Here is a 20,030-nt window from a genome sequence, read left to right as displayed (position 1 = left end):
AGTCCAAAATTTTGAGAAACACTTTCACAACAATTATTGGAAAAAAAATCTGTGTTTTTCAGGAAAAAGAAGTCACATTTTTTTCGTGAAATAGAGTGAGATTTGGAGTAACGCCCTCATGGCCGATTCCTATATAGAGCGGTAAGGAGAAATTTATCAACAAATTTTTCGCAAACATTTTTTTACTTCTGGGAAAAGGCCAATGAGAATGAGGCCAACCAAGCGTTTTGCTTTCCATGCCAAAATGAAAAAAAAACGGAATAAAAAATACAAACTTTTGTTGGCTTTTCGTATTTCAGCAAACCTGGCGAAAATCATTGACAATGATAAAAAAACACTAAGCAAATTGCCATTCCTTGTCACCAATCTCGGCAGCTAATTTTCATCAAAAGATTAGAATAGAGTCAGCGACGATATCACATCCTTAGCTTCAGTCACAGTTTTCCCTAGTTTTTGCGCTTTGTAATTTGCAAAAACATGTGACCTTTACATCAAAATTTGAGGCTATCGGATGTTTCTCTGATCTTAATACATGTGCTGATAATACATGCGTAAATCAGCGCCGAGCCCAGAATATACATTTGAGCAATTGTGCTTTTTGCATTTTTTCCAATGTAATTATACTAAAAGGTTGCAAATAGAACAACTTGTTGTCTATGCCTATGAACTAATCGTTTTCTACCTCTGATATATGTAAATGCCTGTAAATCCCTTAATTTTTCTTTTTCATGGATACAGTAACCTGACCACAAACTTTTTTTAAGCTGATATCTAGCCTTTTCCAGATACATTTTCTTAGGTGACATCTAGTTGAAATTTATCTGTCCACTTAGTAGTCTTGGTTTTCAAACAAGTTCACAAGACTTTTGATGGACTTTCAGGCTTGACAAACGAAATTTCAATTTCATATTCAGTTTTTTTAATGCTGCCTTTTTTTGGGAGAAGATTAAGTTCCTACTCAAGGTAGCATTCTAAAAGGATGAAAACAGTTACCAGTAGTGTTCTTGAACAACAGCCTTTAAAAACTAATCTTCATTTTAAACAGATAAACAATGAGCAACAAAAAACGAAGCTTCTTATTCCACTGTGAGCATCCGACAGTGGCAGGAAACAAAAATTCTTATTAGGGTGACAAATCTAAACTGGGTACCTAAAATTGTATTGCAGCAGATCTTCCTGAAGCCGAAACAGGATTGAAAAGTACAAAAAACTGCTCGGATAGATATTGGTGGTCATTTTGCACTCTAATATTAAATTTTCTGTAGATTACTTCGAATTGTCTGCTTTCATCATTGCTGATATGAATTAAAAAGAAATAGTAAATTTCGATAAGATGCTATACCTGACGTTCTAGTCTTATGGTTCGAGAAAAAGCAGCTATTAAGGAACAGAGATCTGATGAAAATTGTATTATCGAGCCTCGAAACTCTTCTGCAACAATGTTGCCACACCGACCGTCTGAAGCAGCTCTCAACACGAGAAAATATATAGCCAAATTTTTCTTAGGCATGATGACTGTTGTAGTGTTTTTTCTCAGAGTTTAGGCGTTCTGCAGCAGAATTGTTCTAAGATCACAGAGCAGCATCTAGAGAGAGACCTAGAAGAGAGAAGTTTGTCTTAATTTGATTTTTTAGAAAGTTTGATGTTTCACTCAAAATTAGTTCACATCCGTAGAATATTTTGCAACATATTTGAAGAGAGTCGAAACAGAATTTCAATGAACTCAGCCAACTCTCAAGATACCTTTCAAACTCCACAATCAATGTGGTTTCAGATTACAGCAAAAACTAACGGAAACCTTGTTGGATCGAGAGCCGACTATTACACATTGGTTGACTTGATTTTGCAGAGGACTACTGCCGAGGAGTGTTAATACAATTCTTGGATTAATCTTTTTTGCGATATTGCTCTTTTACTATGACACTAATTTTATACCACTACATCTTTGCGGTTGCGCTTATCTGTCATTGATTAGCCAACCAGGTTCCAGATTAAGACCTTCGACTTATGAAAAGACCAAGTTGGACCGAAGTGTGGTATGAAAAGACCATTTCTCTTTGCTCGGTGCTTTTATAAATATATTTAAAAAATGAACTTAAGAAACAAACGAACTAAATTATAACACACAAAGCTCACTGGCAATGAAAAGTCGATCGTTAGTGCTTTGTTTATTAGTTGAGTTATAATCCCTCAAAAAAGCAACCTCGACTCATGAAAAGACCATTGAAAAACCATGCTCGACCTTAATTTGTTATGAAAAAATCTTATCTCGACAAGGAAAAGACTTTACCTTGGTTTTATATAGGAGCTGGGCCGTGTATTTATAGTCAATATCGTACCCCACACTATAATTATAAAGAGTTTTCATAAGTCGAGGTCTAAACCAGAGCACATCGAAGAGACCAGACCAAGTCGCGATAAAGTACTTTTAACACAGTTTTTATTGAATCAGTATACCATGAACTATGAGGCATAGTCAAAGAACATAACAAATAGTTAGTTATTAGTTAATCTTATTAGTTTTTAAAACCAAACCGATGATCTCATTAGCGGGCGGTGATACTTATGAGTAGCAACAAAGTGCTTAAAGTTATATCAACGGGAGATATCTCCCATTTTAGCATGCTCATCATAATCGGCAATGAACAATGTTCAAAAGAAATTTTTCCTCAACATTTTCTTTCTTTTAAGGTAAATTCATGCACCACTCACCTCTTTTACTACTAAACACTCTATTTTTACTTTTCGAACTGCGCCTCATTAACCATTAAGACTCTGGACTACTGTTTTCAAGCACGGTTTTTAAAAAAAAAATTAACGATGATCCAAAATCGGATTAGCAATTTTCATCGGGGTTTCTGAGATTTGTATCCGAAATTCAATTTTTCGAAAATTACAGTCCTTTGCAACCAATTAACCCATTTAGGTGACTTCACAATGCCATCAAACGACGAGGGCAAAACGAGTCAGGCAGGAGGAGATATCAAATGTATTTACTACTATCACGAGTATGAGAAGACACCCAGCAAAGCCTACACAGATCAACATGCTCTAATTCGACTGAAGAACGATTTTGATTTTACGGACACAGTTGAATACATTGAGGCTTGTAGAAATTTGCCCGGAGAAATGCCTGCACATGATACTGTACTCCGATCTGTTGGAATGGGTCAGTGGATTAAAGACAGAGAAGTTGATTCATGCACAAAGCTCAGGGTTTGAGATTTCACTATCAGCTTTAAAAAAGTATTCGGTCTGAAACAGGAGTGATACGAGTGAAAAAGGATTTATTCTCTTTCAGCCATCAGCCGGTTTCAGACCCCCTACTGTTGTTCATTGAGTGTTCTTTTAGCAAGTTATTTGTGGGGTTTATGTGTTTATAAGACTTCAGATGTCTAACATGTTCATAGAGGCGAAACACAAAAACACGGACGTGATGCATAATCTCTTAAGATTCGCACCACACTGTTGCACGATTATACATATTCACCTTACTGGTACTACTTTTTCATATTAACTGTCTTTTTCAAGACTCTTAACACAATTGACCCAAAAGAAATATGAATATGCATTTTTAGATATTAGAACAAACTTCTTCATCACTTCATAATTAGCATACCAAGCTCCGTAGTGCCGTTGATAGTATTTTTCTCCGAACTAAGTTAATCAGAGCATACCGAAAAGAAAAAAATATTTGTAACAAAAAAGTCTCATGACAGACTATTCAGTTATCCACTAACATTCTTTTGATTATGAATTTTAAAAAACTATAATTATATTAATCAAACTTGTGTTCTTACTGATACCAAAAACTTTGAATGCTCCTATGTCCTTGTTCAAAAGCAGACGCTCACGTTGGGAAACAACGAAATGGTTTATTGTTCCGATCTCACTTGCGGGGGTGAGGAACAATATACTCAAATGAGTTTTTTTGTCCAGTCATTTTTGGACGATCGATCGGAAGGAAATTACGAGTCGTATAAATGAAAGCTCTTGCAGCCCAGAATTTGGAATTAAATAAAAACATGAATTACGTTTTTTGAGGAATTATCGAGTTTTAAACTTTTATGTGAACACGTGATATTTGGCATGATTTTAATCACTCTTATGGTTTTTTCCTCAATTTAAGATTTTTCTATCAAATGTTAAATAAAAAAAAAAAATTTACGCCACAAACTGAGACAATTTTATGTTACTAATAGACAAAATTTAAAAGCAAGGTCACAATAGTCACTTTTCATATAAAAAATTTCATTGATGACGAATATCGTTTAGAACCAAATGGGGCACCATAAACAAAAATTTTGTTTTCAAGGAATTCCTCGTGTTTTTTATGACTTCGACTCCGAGTTTTCGTAATTTCTTTAAGAGTTTTTGATTTATTTGAGACTTTTATACATTTCTAAGGCAGAGACTCAGTGACTAAAAGTGCTGTAGGCTTCCTAACGGGCATTAGTTGAACCAATCTAATGTTTTGAATGCACAGCTAATGGCTGTTAAGACTTTAAATTAATAAATTAAAAAAAAACTGTTTCGTGAGCATTAACTGATCGTAATTTTTCTCAAATTTCCGTTAACTTTTAGCTCATTCCCACCAATGACAGAACCTCGCTAATTTCTACTGCTACCAAAAAAAAATCTGGAAAACGGTTTTATCTTTGCGCTATAGATTTTTTTATTTTGATGACACCATTTCTATTTTTCAGAAATTATTTTGGATAATTTTAATTTCTCATAATCTTGGTTCCTTTCGAAAATGACTTTCAATAGATGTAGACTGCAGAGAAAGACCTATTAATTCAATGGCGTCGAGATTTTCTTTTCTTACTTTACTTGTGAACTTTTGATATTAGCCTTTTTGTCGTTTTCATAGTCATAAGCTTTAATGTCATAACTTTTTGATGATGACTTATGATCGATAGATATCTTTCCCTTCCCTTCGAGGCGTATTTTATAGTTTAAGTTTATTTTAACCGAATTACTGTGAGCTCATGATTTTATTGGTTTCAATAATTTTTCGTAACTTTTTGAGTTTTTCTGCTGCTTTGGTCCGGTTTTATTCCGGTTCTAGGGCTAAGTCTAAGTAAAAGCATATCTTGTTGGTTTCTTAAGTACCTTTAAGTACTTTTATCAGAAATTTTTATTGAAAAACTTTTGGTTTCCAAGAATTTTGAAGTTGTGTGGTTTAAAAAATGTTGATGAATTTGTGATCTCGACTCCCGGATTTAGAATTTTATTTTGCGTTTTTGACTTTTTTGAGTTTTTTTAAATAAATTTCTGCAGGACAGAATCAAAGACTGAAAGTGCGATAGGCTTCCTAAAGAGAAATAATTGAATCTATCTAGTGTTTTCAGTGCACAGCTAATGGCTGTTAAGACTCTAAATCAGTAAACTTTCAAAAAAAAAAATGTTTTTTGAACATTAACTGATCGTAAACTTTCTAAATTTTCTGAAATCTTGTAGGTCAGTAGCACCGATGACAAAATCCCTATTCGTTCTACTGATACAAAAAATTATCTGGAAAGCGGTTTTAGCTTCCAAATATAGATTTTTTTAAATGATTTTGATGCCATCAGTTTTCTTAATTTTTTTGGGATATTTTTTCATAGTTTTGGTTCCCTTCGAAATTGGCGTTAACAGGACTTTCAACAGATATAGTTTGCAGGGAAAAATGAAATGCATGAACTTAATGGCTTCGACACTTTCTTGTTGTACCTTTTAGTAGCTTTATCAGGTACTAATCTGTTGTTTGTAGAATCTATTTTTCCCCTTTTTCCAACAAGTTCTGCCCTTTAGTTTGAGAGGAGAACGAGCTGAAAAAAGTTTGCGGTCGTTGAGACAACAAAAATTTGACAATTATTTGCAGTCAAGCAATCTCAGAAAATCTAGGAGATTTTTTATTAAAAATTATCAGTTGAAGGTTCATAACCCATAAACTTTTATCGTACGTTATGGCTTCAAATTTTTCGAAATTAGATACGCTAGCTTAACACTAAAGCTAGACGTTTTTTTGTAGACAAAGCAAAGTCGCTAGTTTCTGCAGCAACAATAAAATCCCGAGAAACACGGAGACAATATTTCGATTTTGTTGAAAAATCAATTCGGTTTTGCTTATTGTCTTCCATCAGGTACATAGTGTAGAACATAGTTGTTGCAATGGCTGCAGAGAATCCGTAAACAGCTAATTCATCTGGGAATTTTTCACGTGGAATAAAGATTTTTGCGAAATCAGGGAAAAAAGAAAATGTTTTTTTTTTTGAAAAATTCGCAATAAATTTGAAAACTAATTTTTCTTAAGAATTCAATATTTCTTAAGATTTTTTGGCAAAATTCTACCCGTTTTGCGATCCGAGACTCAATGAAAAGGCCATGCTAGACCTATTAAAAGACCACGCTCGACCTTAACTTGCTATGAACAGACCATATCTGGACCATAAAAAGACTTTACCTCGACTTAAGATAAGAGCTGGACTGTGTACTTATAGTCAATAATGGACCCCTCTACTGAAATTATAAATTCTTCTCAAAAGTTGAAGCCTAAACCTGGGAGGCAATGGGAGGGCTGATATCTGACTAGAGAATATTGGAAGGACATCATGAATAAAAAAAATCTCGAAAAAAACGATTCAGTCTCTTTTCCATGTTTTAAATGAGTATCTCAATATTGAAAATATTAGTGTAAATGGAGTTTAACGTTAGTAATTGAATAAAAAAAGAAAACAAAAGAAGAAACACCCATCATTTGTTTTGTTTTCATTGTGTTGTGTTCAGTTTCTTACAAGAAAAATGTCAATTTTTTTTTTAAATTTTCATCGATGATTTTGTCCCTATACTTTTAGCAAATGGATGTAGAAATCGTTGATTGTAATCTGCAGAACACGACCAATGATCCGGATTTGAAATCAGCACAACCTGACCCAAACTCACTTGTATGTTATAAAGCAGATACAACTTGTCACAAAGATGGTAAGAAAAACTTTCCAGAATATGTTATAGCATTCAAACCAGATTACTTTCTAACTGTTTTGCCTTATTTTTCTTTTGAAAAAAATGAATTTTATATGCAATTGTTTGGACTTTTGAACGGAATTCTAAAAAAAAATCAGGAAAAAAAATAACAAAAGAACTAGTTGTTTTAGTTTTTACTAATGTTTTGGTTACTTTTTTTTTTCACTTGGTGATACTTTCCGGGCTGGGGAATGAGCGGAGAAAAAAATGCAAGAATTGAGCGGGATTTGGGCGGAAATTTTAGCAAAATCCGCTCAAAGCCCTTACATTTTTTGACCGGAATAAGCGGATTTTGAGCGGAAAAAACGCAAGGATTGAGCGGAACATGAGCGGTATAAATTCAAGGAATCAGCGGAATTTGAGCGGAATAAAAAGGCAAGCAATGGGTGGATTTAGAGCGGAATAAAAATGTAAGAAATGATCGGATTTTGAGCAAAACTTTTTTCGCAAGTCACCTAGACCAAATCTCTACCCATGTTGATGGACTCGTGACGCAGACCATTTTTGAGCGCATACAGGGGTTACTATGCGTTCAAAAAATACACGAGCAGGTTCTGTTAAACAAACGAGCAAACAATTTTGTCATATGCGAGCTAAAGTCTGAAGCAGACACTTTTTTTAAACATTTTTTGCACCAATGGCCTCCGCCACACAAACCGTAGGTAAACAAAAACGATTATTAGAGAGCAATAAATTACTTAAAACGAGTGTTTAAGCTATTTTGAGCTATTTCGCGAGCTCTCTTTACTGTCCAAGACCACAAGAAAAACTGTGAGAATTTTTCTTGCAGCCCAAGAAAAAAACCGAGGCTATTTTTCTTATAGGACACTCATTTTAAATCCTTAAAAGGAACCCCGGATAGGTCAAGATGAAAAAAAACATCACAAAAGCACTTTGAAATAGGTCACATTTAATCCACAGCACACTGGAGAAGGTCCCAAAAGGCAAAAAGGAAGGGGATGGACATTTAACAAGAAACCGACTTTTCTTTGAAAATGCAAAACTTGGCTTTACCTATCACTAATCGTAAATTTCTCCAAATCACAACCAACCTAAGCCTAGCGAAGGTGTGTTTTTATCATTTTGACCTGCATAAGCCTAAGGGTAAAGAAAAAAGAAGAAATTTTACATAAAAAAATGAATGTTTTGTGTTTCCGAACTTCACAATCATATGGTAGCACTTTTTGAAGTAAGGACCTAAAATCAAAACTTTATCGTCTATAACCATTCTGATGGATAGGAGAATTAATAAGAACTTTTGAAAAACGGATTTGGTTGGTTCTAAATGTCTCTAGTTATTTGTCGGAAAGTTGTGTTTTAAGTCAAAATCTTGCAAGAAACTTGCCAGATTTTTGCAAGATTTCACATTCAAATGGCGTTTACAAAAAAGTCAATTAGATTTACTTCCGCTGATCAAACATTCCGATATCAGCCATTTCATTTAGTTTTCAATTAATTTTAGCTACCAAAAGTAAACAAATATTTTTTCCAGAACTCAAAAACTTGCAAGATTTTTGCAAGATTTTGAATCCGGGCTAAAAATTTCTAAAAAAGTTTTACTCTAATTCATTTTTTTGCTTTGATTGATATCTTGTAAGATTTCAAACCCAGGTTGAGGTCCTCGATCAAAAGACCTTATAACGTTTTTGCCTATGACAATACCCAGCAGACCAATAATGCTTATGACCTAGGCCTTGCCTCGTTCTAATTTTTGGTGCCTTCACGTGCTCATACAAAAACGCTTATGAAAAGACCCGTCCAGACCAAAATGCGATAGGATAAAGAGTTGGGCTCCTTCAATTTATGAAAAGACTCAGAAAGAGCAAACAATTTCATGATCCGGACTTTGGCTCGTTCAAGTAGTGAAGAGAATCAGGTAGACCAAAAACAACTTATGGTCCATACTTTGCCTCGTTCTTTCCTTTGTGCCCTTTTGGGGACCTTCTCCCATGTGCTGTAGGTTAAATGTGACTTGATGAATGCGCTATAAAGAGAGCCTCGATTTATTCTTGGGCTGCGAGAAAAATTTTCACTATTTTTCTTGTGATCTCGGACAGTAAAGATCCTAGTGATGAGTGTGAAAACTTGCAAGAATCATGCTTGTTTTGAATCAACTTGCAAGACTCTTGCAAGTTGTCACTCATCATTAGGATCTTTACTCTCCGGGACCACAAGAAAAATTCTGAGAATTTATCTGGCAGCCCAAGAATAAATCGAGGCTCTTTTTTATTGCACCTTCATTAAGTCACATTCAATCTACAGAACATGGGAGAAGGTCCTCAAAAGGCCACAAAGGAATGAACGAGGCAAAGTATGGATCATAAGTTGTTTTTGGTCTACCTGATTCTTTTCACTGCTTGAACGAGCCAATGTCTGGATCATGAGATTGTTTAGTCTTTCTTAGTCTTTTCATAAAGTGAACGAGCCAAAGTCTGTATCATGTCGCATTTTGGTCCGGACGGGTCTTTTCATAAGCGTTTTTGTACGAGCACGTGAACGCACCGAAAGTTAGAACTAGGCAATTTCTGCATCATAAGCATTATTGGCCTGCTTGGGTACTGTCATTGGCAAAAATTTTGTAAGGACTTTTGACCGAGGACCTCAACCTGGGTTTGGTTTCGAGACCTCAAGATTTGTAATTGTTCCTACATTTCTCTGCTCCTAGACTTTCAGTACGAAAACTTTTTTTAGATTTTAAACTTTTTTGAGACAGTAATCCTTTCGTACCCAATAACATCGAGCGCTGTCTTTTCACACCCATTATGGACCGAGTACGGTCTGGTCAGAAGTCGAGACTTTGTGCTGGAATACCACTTTTGTTTATATTGACGAACTTACAACTCCGTATATGGATATTTCTTCATTTTAAGGGGTTCAATATTTGTGCTCAAAGCTTACATTTTCTGTTACTGTTGAAATCCGCTCACTTCTTGCATTTTTATTCCGCCATTGAAAATCCGCTCATTACTTACGTTTTTTCCCGTTAGAATTCCGCTAATTTCTGGCATCTTTTTTCAACAACTCCGCCCATTCCGGTCGAATTCCGCTCATTCAGGTTGTCTGTTTCATTTTTTGAGCGGAATTTGATCGGACTCCTCGACTTGAGTTACTACAAAGTTTTTCGCGGCTGGTTGCAATAAAAAAGAAATTAATAATGAGTTACTTTCTTTTGATCAGCTGCAACTATCACTTAGTTCTCTTACAATTCATTGTCATTTAAACCAGATTTACTACAAATCAGAATGTGTAACGTGTACGGGAAAGTTTTGTACGATTAATAGCAGTATTTATCAGTGAGAATAAGATAATCGCTCAAAAAAAAAAATCCGCAAAATTTACCACTAAAATTTGTCAGTGATTTATTGGTGTCACCCAGGTTGAGGTCAAGACCAAAGTGGCTTCTGATCAGACCGTCCCAGACAAAAGTGGCCTCTGATCAGGCAAGTTCCAGACTATTGTCCAGACAAAAGTGCGATTGAAGCCTTTTCCAGACCATGTAATTCGAGCGCACCGAGAACATGTGTACGCTCGAATATGGTCTGATCAGAGCTCAATTCGGTCTGGCCAGACTTGGGAGTAGCTGTATGACTTGCCTTTTTAGCGGTGAAAACTTCTTCCACCTCTTCCATCGCATAAACTGTGCTAAAAACCGCAACTTTTACAACCATTCAACGCATTCATTCAAACTCTTATATTTTTGAGCCATTGTAAGCGTTCACACCTCGACTCGGGTAGTTGTAAAAATATATTGACAATATTCAACACAATTATTCATAAGTGAAAAGCTGTATTGATACTACTACGATAAATATTGGTATATTTATTTAGAAATAATTAAAATCTATTTCTCCTTATCAGGTGATGTGGGGGGACCAACTTACTTGTTCCAAAAAGGGAGTTATCTTCCCACTTGTGTTTACTCTATCTTCTATTGGTATGAACAAGGCAAGGAAGGTTGTTCACATGGAGGATTGTCTGTTCACGGAAAACTTTCCTTCTTTAACCAGAATCTGAGGTCATTCAGTTACTTGGATCTTGGGACTATGGATCGCAAGCGTTGTGGGGGAAATGTAAGCAAAATCTAAAGTCTGAATAATTTTTGAAAAAAAAATTATTCTTATTTTCAAGGTAACAAAAAATTCTAAATAAATATCAAGGTTTCAAGGCAAGAGAAATTTCGTTCGCACAGTTTTACTTTTGGACACATTCATTGATTAATACCCAGGTTGAGGTGCCAGACCGAAAATCGATATGTCCAGACCGTCTCAGACGGAAAGTGCCTATGTCCAGACCATCCCAGACGGAAAGTGCCTATGTCCAGACATTCGTTCGCGCAAAATTTTTCGTGCGTGCATCGTGCGTTCAAAAGTCCTCATGTCCAGACTTTCGTGCGTTCAAAATTGACTATTTCCAGATTTTCGTGCGTTCCAAAGGAAAGCTCGTGCGCTCCAAAATTGATAATTTGTGCGTTTATGTTCAGACTATCGTGCGTTCAAAAGGCCTTATGGCCAGACTTTCGTGCTTTCAAAATTGCCTATGTCCAGAGTTTCGTGCGTTCCAAAGGAAAGCTCGTGCGCTCCAAAATTGATAATTTGTGCGTTTATGTCCAGACTATCGTGCGTTCAAAAGACCTTATTTCCAGACTTTCGTGCGTTCAAAATAGCCTATGTCCAGAATTTCGTGCGTTCCAAAGGAAAGTTCGTGCGCTCCAAAATTGATTATTTGTGCGTTCATGTCCTGACTTTCGTGTGTTCAAAAGACCTTATGTGAAGACTTTCGTGCGTTAAAAAGACCTTATGTCCAGACTTTCGTGCGTTCATAATTGCCTATGTCCAAACTTTCGTGCGTTCCAAAGGAAAATTCGTGCGCTCCAAAATTGATTATTTGTGCGTTCAAGTCCAGACTATGGTGCGTTTAAAAGACCTTATGTCTAGACTTTCGTCCGTTCAATTGTGCCTATGTCCAGACTTTCGTGCGTTCCAAAGGAAAATTTGTGCGCTCCAAAATTGATTTTTTGTGCGTTCATGTCCTGACTTTCGTGCGTTCAAAAGACCTTTTGTGAGGACTTTCGTGCGTTCAAAAGACCTTATTTCCAGATTTTCGTGCGTTCAAAATTACCTATGTCCAGACTTTCGTGCGTTCCAAAGGAAATTTCGTGCGCTCCAAAAATGATTATTTGTGCGTTCATGTCCCGACTTTCTTGTGTTCAAAAGACCTTATGTGAAGAATTTCGTGCGTTCAAAAGAGCTTATGTCCAGACTTTCGTGCGTTCAAAATTGCCTATGTCCAGACTTTCGTGCGTTCCAAAGGAAAATTTGTGCGCTCCAAAATTGATTATCTGTGCGTTCATGTCCTGACTTTCGTGCGTTCAAAAGACCTTATGTGAGGACTTTCGTGCGTTCAAAAGACTTTATGTCCAGACTTTCGTGCGTTCAAAATTGTCTATGTCTAGACTTTCGTGCGTTCCAAAAGAAAATTCGTGCGCTCCAAAATTGATTATTTGTGCGTTCAAGTCCAGACTATCGTGCGTTTAAAAGACTTTATGTCCAGACTTTCGTCCGTTCAATTTTGACTATGTCCAGACTTTCGTGCGTTCCAAAGGAAAATTTGTGCGCTCCAAAATTGATTATTTGTGCGTTCATGTCCTGACTTTCGTGCGTTCAAAAGACCTTATGTGAGGACTTTCGTGCGTTCAAAAGACTTTATGTCCAGACTTTCGTGCGTTCAAAATTGTCTATGTCTAGACTTTCGTGCGTTCCAAAAGAAAATTCGTGCGCTCCAAAATTGATTATTTGTGGGTTCATGTCCCGACTTTCGTGCGTTCAAAAGACCTTATGTGGAGACTTTCCTGCGTTCAAAAGACCTTATGTCCAGACTCTCGTGCGTTCAAAAGACCTTATGTACAGACTTTCGTGCGTTCAAAATTGCTTATGTCCAGACTTTTGTGCGTTCCAATGGAAAATTCGTGAGCTCCAAAATTTATTTTTTGCGCGCTCATGTCCCGACTTTCGTGCATTCAAAAGATCTTATTTGAAGACTTTCGTGCGTTCAAAATTGCCTACGTCCAGACTTTTGTGTGTTCCAAAAAAAAGTCTTCCACTGCAAAATTGATATTCTGTGCGTTTTTGTCGAGGCTATCCTGCTTTCGAAAGACCTTAATGGGCATCTACAAGCATAAAAGGTTAGTTTTTTAGTATGGACATATGCAACTTTGAACGCACGAAAGTCTGGACATAGGCCATTTTGAACGCACGATAGTCTTCTGATCATGAACGCACGAAAATTTTTTCGTGCGTTCATGATCAGATTATCGTGCGTTCAAAACGGCCTATGTCCGGACTGTCCTGCATTCAAAGTTACCTATGATCAGACTATCGTGCGTTCAAAGTTGCATATGTCCAGACTATCGTGCGTTCAAACTTACATATGTCCAGACTATCGTGCGCTCAAAATTTCTTATGTCCAGACTATCTTGCGTTCAAAATTGCATATTTCCAGACTATCGTGCGTTCAAAATTGCATATGTTTAGACTATCGTGCGTTCAAAATTGCATATGTCCTGACTATCGTGCGTTCAAAATTGCATATATCCAGACTATCGTGCGTTCAAAGTTGCTTATGTCCAGACTATCGTGCGTTCAAAATTGCTTATGTCCAGACTATCGTGCGCTCAAAATTGCATATGTCCAGACTATCGTGCGTTCCAAAGGAAAATTCGTGCGCTCCAAAATTGATTATTTGTGCGTTCAAGTCCAGACTATCGTGCGTTTAAAAGACTTTATGTCCAGACTTTCGTCCGTTCAATTTTGCCTATGTCCAGACTTTCGTGCGTTCCAAAGGAAAATTTGTGCGCTCCGAAATTGATTATTTGTGCGTTCATGTCCTGACTTTCGTGCGTTCAAAAGACCTTTTGTGAGGACTTTCGTGCGTTCAAAAGACTTTATGTCCAGACTTTCGTGCGTTCAAAATTGTCTATGTCCAGACTTTCGTGCGTTCCAAAAGAAAATTCGTGCGCTCCAAAATTGATTATTTGTGGGTTCATGTCCCGACTTTCGTGCGTTCAAAAGACCTTATGTGAAGACTTTCCTGCGTTCAAAAGACCTTATGTCCAGACTTTCGTGCGTTCAAAAGACCTTATGTCCAGACTTTCGTGCGTTCAAAATTGCTTATGTCCAGACTTTTGTGCGTTCCAATGAAAAAATCGTGAGCTCCAAAATTTATTTTTTGTGCGCTCATGTCCCGACTTTCGCGCATTCAAAAGATCTTATGTGAAGACTTTCGTGCGTTCAAAATTGCCTACGTCCAGACTTTTGTGTGTTCCAAAAAAAGTCTTCCACTGCAAAATTGATATTCTGTGCGCTTTTGTCGAGGCTATCCTGCTTTCGAAAGACCTTAATGGGCATCTACAAGCATAAAAGGTTAGTTTTTTAGTATGAACATATGCAACTTTGAACGCACGAAAGTCTGGACATAGGCCATTTTGAACGCACGATAGTCTTCTGATCATGAACGCACGAAAATTTTTTCGTGCGTTCAAAACGGCCTATGTCCGGACTGTCCTGCATTCAAAGTTACCTATGATCAGACTATCGTGCGTTCAAAGTTGCATATGTCCAGACTATCGTGCGTTCAAATTACATATGTCCAGACTATCGTGCACTCAAAGTTGCTTATGTCCAGACTATCTTGCGTTCAAAATTGCATATTTCCAGACTATCGTGCGTTCAAAATTGCATATGTTTAGACTACCGTGCGTTCAAAATTGCATATGTCCTGACTATCGTGCGTTCAAAATTGCATATATCCAGACTATCGTGCGTTCAAAGTTGCTTATGTCCAGACTATCGTGCGTTCAAAATTGCTTATGTCCAGACTATCGTGCGCTCAAAATTGCATATGTCCAGACTATCGTGCGCTCAAAATTGCTTATGTCCGGACTATCGTGCGCTCAAAATTGCTTATGTCCAGACTATCTTGCGTTCAAAATTGCATATGTCCAGACTATCGTGCGTTTAAAAATGCATATGTCCAGACTATCGTGCGTTAAAAATTGCATATGTCCAGACTATCGTGCGTTCAAAATTGCATATGTCCAGACTATCGTGCGTTCAAAATTGCTTATGTCCAGACTATCGTGCGCTCAAAATTGTATATGTCCAGACTATCGTGCGTTCAAAATTGCATATGTCCAGACTATCGTGCGTTCAAAATTGCATATGTCCAGACTATCGTGCGTTCAAAATTGCATATGTCCACACTATCGTGCGTTCAAAATTGCATATGTCCAGACTTTCGTGCGTTCATTTTTTTTCCCGACCGTGTAATTTTGAACGCACGACGCCACCTTGTGCGTTCATTTGGGTCTGGATATATCGACTTTCGGTCTGGGACCTCAACCTGGGTACAGTCGACTAAATTTTGCCGATGTGGAATGTTAGTTTTTTTGGGTCAGTGAAAGAATATGTTGTTTTTGTCTTTATCTCTACCCCCCTAAGCGAATTATGATTTCACGATCGTAATATTAAAAGTTGTTTTATGTACAAGGTTCTTGCCCCGTTAGACGTATCGCTAACACGCTTTTCAGAAACTTTCAGGACACGAGCATGGTATGTGTATGATGATGGTTGAACAAAAATCAGTGATATTTTGACGCTTTTCCTAAAAAGAACATTAATTCTTTTTCAGAAGTAATAGTAGTGATTAACTTATTTCACATTTTAGGTTCACACTGAAAACCATTCAGATTAGCCATTGATAAAAAACGAATTTTTTTACCAATGGTTTAATCATTTTGTTTGTTTAGACTTGCACTACACGATATTCGTCATGTGACAACAATGAAGAATGTTGTGATTCACAGATATGTGAGCATAAAGGAGAGAAGAGATGTGACTACAAGGAGCCCTCTTTCATCAATAATTGAAACTGAACTAGAAAAGGGTTCTACCCTTAATAAACACATATCGAATTGAAATTCTATCATCAATTTCTGTCTCAGCAGTGGTAGAAACATTAAAATGTAGTATTAGATTTGTCAGAAATGAACGTTATTATATGCAAAAGTATGGCTAAACTCGACCGGAGGCAAATCTGACCTCGATGTAAGTGGTTTCCTATGACGATCTTAAAACATGCAAAAGTACCGATTCCTACAAAGTCATGCGGTTTCATAAAGACAGAAATTTGATTACCACAAGCCCTGCTAGAGGCTGTTTTATGCTGTTTCTGGGGAGGTCATATCACGCAGTCTCGCGGTATCCCTAAATGAGCCACAATTTAACTGTTTAGGATACACTATGACCTTCATTTAAACAAATAAATTATACGCATTTTATTAAATTGTTTACACTAGTTACATAAACACGTTTATGCTTTTAAACACACACACACACAAAAACACATACATACACATCATTTAAACACATGTTGCAAGTCCACGTGTGCTGCTAATTCTCTCGATTTCGCGGCCAAACTGGAAATTAGGAAGCCGTTTCACATTGAACATGTACGTTGCTTTCCGCCACTACCAGCCCAGAGCTTCACTGATAATATTGAGGAAAGAAGCGTGATGAGACTGATATTGTTCTAGATCACGAACGCAGACAACTTTCTGTGTCTTTCGTCTTGGAAATTGATTGCACCCTGCACTCATATAACTAATTAAATAGTTTAATGTAACTTCTGCTCTGAGAAATTATGTCTTCAAACAAGATAAACCCATAAAATTTTCATCTTGCGAACAATTTATTTAACACCAAAAAGAAACAGGTTTGGCATCTCCTCCCACACAGCAGCTCCACCCGATTCTTGTGGGCATTATTATGCTTGTGTGTTTATATTCGTTCTTTTATGAGGTAATATTTTCAGCCCGCAATCTTAAAAATGAGATTTGTAGCACAAATACTTTGCAGGCAAATATCTTTTGCCCCCAATCTTTAAATTGAGGTTTATAGCTCAAATAGGTTGCAGGCCTTCGCCTTGTCATATCTTTTGTCAATTTAGACTGTATGCGTAACTTTATACAACTAAACATTTTGATTCGCGACACCTTTTCGGCAAGAATCACTCCAGAACAATTTTGGCATTTTGTTCTCGAATTTCCCGCGAGGAGAGTACGATCTTTTTGGTCGACCCACTTTTTATCTTTGACAGTATTTTTGTCATGTTGGAGAACCTAGATTAATTACTTAACATTAAATAAAAAACCAATGTTGCGTTTCGTGGAATTGAGTGATACTGATACCACTTTCGACGATGGAATTTAGTTACATTTTTGGTTTTGTTTGTAATTTCTCGAGACCAAATTCAAAGGCTGATATTTTCTTCTGAACATTGGAATGTGTAACCTCAAAACTGCTAAGTCTCCTTTTTATCTGCAAGCATTACCAGGAAGGAAATTTCTGAAATCAATTACCAGTTGGGTTTTCTTTCTATTCGCTCCAATTAACACTTTATTAGCTCTTTGGAACAAATAACTTATTGAGTGGAAATCCTACGTCAAATTTTTCTAGATCAACTCTTCCTAAGACCGTGCGTGCGTATTTTGGTTTTGCTGCTCATATAAAAAAAATTGCATGTCACTTCCGCAGCCTGGTTACATTCAAAGGCTTAGTTAACTTGACAGTTGCCTTGGGGAACAAGAAAGAACGTTAGAGTGAGCTGTAGGAGATGCCCAAGTTAGAGAGCCCAAGACAAGTTGGTGTAAATGGGTTGAGAACTAGGCTTGCCAGTAAGGGATGTTGGGCCGCATCCTGTTGTGGTCCATTTTCACAGCCGTTGCAACTGCAGATACCCCCTAAAAGAGTAATTGTAACCGAATTCCGCAATAAGAAGAAAAATGAGGAATCGCGGAATCCAGTCTACAGATTTTGTATCCCGCAGTTAAAAGTAACTAACTTCCGTTTTACTCATAGCTGGATTCCGCTTTTGATCATGCAAAGATTTTAACAAGTGCTTATAAAAGAAGAACAGAGCTTCGTAACTGAGATCTCATTTAATCAACTAATATAAATTTTTACCCGAAAATTCTCTCAGCTAAAAATTTTGAATTACGCAAGGCGCTTTCTAAAGTTTAATTAATATCCAAAAAATGATTTTTGTGAAGCTTACAGCCAATTAAAATTGAGCGCAATCACGTGCATAACTACTTCAAAGAAACCGAACAAATTAACAAACGTTTGATGGATTTAAGTAACTTGAATAGTGAAATTTTGTAACCCCGATCTGGATTATACTTAGGCAAATTATTTTTCGCATAATGTGGAATTAAACGAACAGGAAAAAGGTACTCAGTTTCCGGATTTGATGTCGAGATTTGATTTTTGAAAGTAACGCAAATCTGCAAAACTAGGGAAAACACCTTTCCCGGAGGATGTAGGCTGAAGTTGAATGAAGTAGAATATGCGTTGAGTTCAAACTATTGTGCATATTCTCGTTCTTACCAAAAAACCAGAAAAGCTAAAGGACATGCTTACAAGAGGCCTATGACCACACTATTCAGTTCTGACGACTCCGTTTTCAGGATTCATCAATTTAGTTTAGGCAGGGGATAATTGATCCTCGAAATGGTAACGTTTTTGCTTGAAGATTTCCAGGGAACTTTCAATAATTTCGCCCTTTTTGTTTTCCTGTTCCTTATCCAAAAATACCATATAGCATAACCAGAATAGGCCTAGTTCCCCGTACCTAACTGTGAGTCGAATTCAGCCCTGTATCAGTAAAATTTGCATCATGCATTTTTTGAAGATCATTACTATGTACATGTCACTTCTGGGCATGGTTAGGTTGTATTTTATCAACCTAATGAGTCATATGCATGCAAATTTTATGCACATTCTTTCTCGCCTAATGTATCTTACATGTACATGTACTTGCAACAGACTGCTCGTAAGATGCACATAAGTGGCGCCAGTCTGATTTTGATCTGGCCAGGCGTAATTACAAACCACTTGAGCGTGAACAAACTCAATCTGCTAACGCGAGATAATTGCCCCTAATTGTTCTCGCTCTACTACAATTTATAACTCTTTTATTAAATCCATGCACTCGCATCTCTTTTATTAAATTCATGGGCACTCATCTCGTTCATTATAACTCATCCTTTGCACTATTTCATTATAACTCATCCTTTGAAGGAAAAAAGGAAAGGAAAAGATGACATGAATTTATAAATGAAGGAAAAGTTGACATGAATTTATAAATGAAGGAAAAGATGACATGAATTTATAAATGACAAGAACTATAATGACATGAATTATAACTTATAAATATATGAAGCAAATTATTAAGATCGGAGTTTCATTAGTTTTAGTTTCCAGTTCTCTGTTCTTTCTTTTAGCGGGAATTGCACTTCAAATTTGCTTTAAATTGGTAAATATTGTCATTTTCAGCTTGCAGCTCTGCCTGCGGGGTCAGTGAAAAAGGTGGCTAACTTCACAAATCCTGGGAATATTGCGCCCACACGGGAATAGCGGGAAATTATGGTCCACTGAAGGGCTGGATCGAATTCGAGCGTGTCACACGTCGCTCCAGTCGCCGAATTCGAGCCGTACAAATATTAGTCAATTCACCAGATTATCATATTTAGTAATCTGAAACAAAATAACACAGCAGCACCAGTGGTTCGACAAACACTAAGAACGTTTATAGAACATTGATTGAACTTTGATATAGAACATTGATAGAACTTTAATATAGAACATTGATAGAACTTTGATATAGAACATTGGTAGAACATTGATGGCTGCTGATTGCGAAAACAGCTTGATGGCTGAAAACAATTCTGAGTCGGGTAGAAAAGAACAGATTGGGGAAATAACTGAAGTCAATTAGTTAAACCAACTGAACACAATATTAAGGTCACGGATATTAAGGGCTAACGCAACTGAACACATAAGGCAATATTAAGGTCACGGATATTAAGGGCCAACGCAACTGAACATAAGGCAATATTAAGGTCACGTATATCATAAAGGCAACGGAAGTATAAAGGCATCCAATCAGTTATCTTTTGCGAATTCTCT

At 36.8% G+C, this 20,030-nt stretch overlaps 1 protein-coding gene across 1 annotated transcript in view; it reads left to right on the top strand.

Annotated features, from left to right (window-relative positions):
* The window catches only part of LOC142337339 (uncharacterized), a 46,576-nt gene extending 30,637 nt beyond the window's left edge, over positions 1–15,939 (top strand). The window contains exons 3-6 of the mRNA XM_075386556.1: positions 2,927–3,216; positions 6,876–6,966; positions 10,867–11,078; positions 15,812–15,939. Of these exons, the coding sequence (XP_075242671.1) occupies positions 2,938–3,216; positions 6,876–6,966; positions 10,867–11,078; positions 15,812–15,931 (702 nt within the window). The 5' untranslated portion in view covers positions 2,927–2,937 and the 3' untranslated portion in view covers positions 15,932–15,939. The remainder of the gene's footprint in view (positions 1–2,926; positions 3,217–6,875; positions 6,967–10,866; positions 11,079–15,811) is intronic.
* The last annotated feature ends 4,091 nt before the right edge of the window (positions 15,940–20,030 follow it).

Source organism: Convolutriloba macropyga, chromosome 3 (genome assembly GCF_964194025.1).
Source record: "Convolutriloba macropyga chromosome 3, txConMacr16.3, whole genome shotgun sequence".
NCBI lineage: Eukaryota > Metazoa > Xenacoelomorpha > Acoela > Convolutidae > Convolutriloba > Convolutriloba macropyga.
Note: the sequence above shows the minus strand (reverse complement) of the source record. Positions and strands in the feature narration are given on the sequence as shown.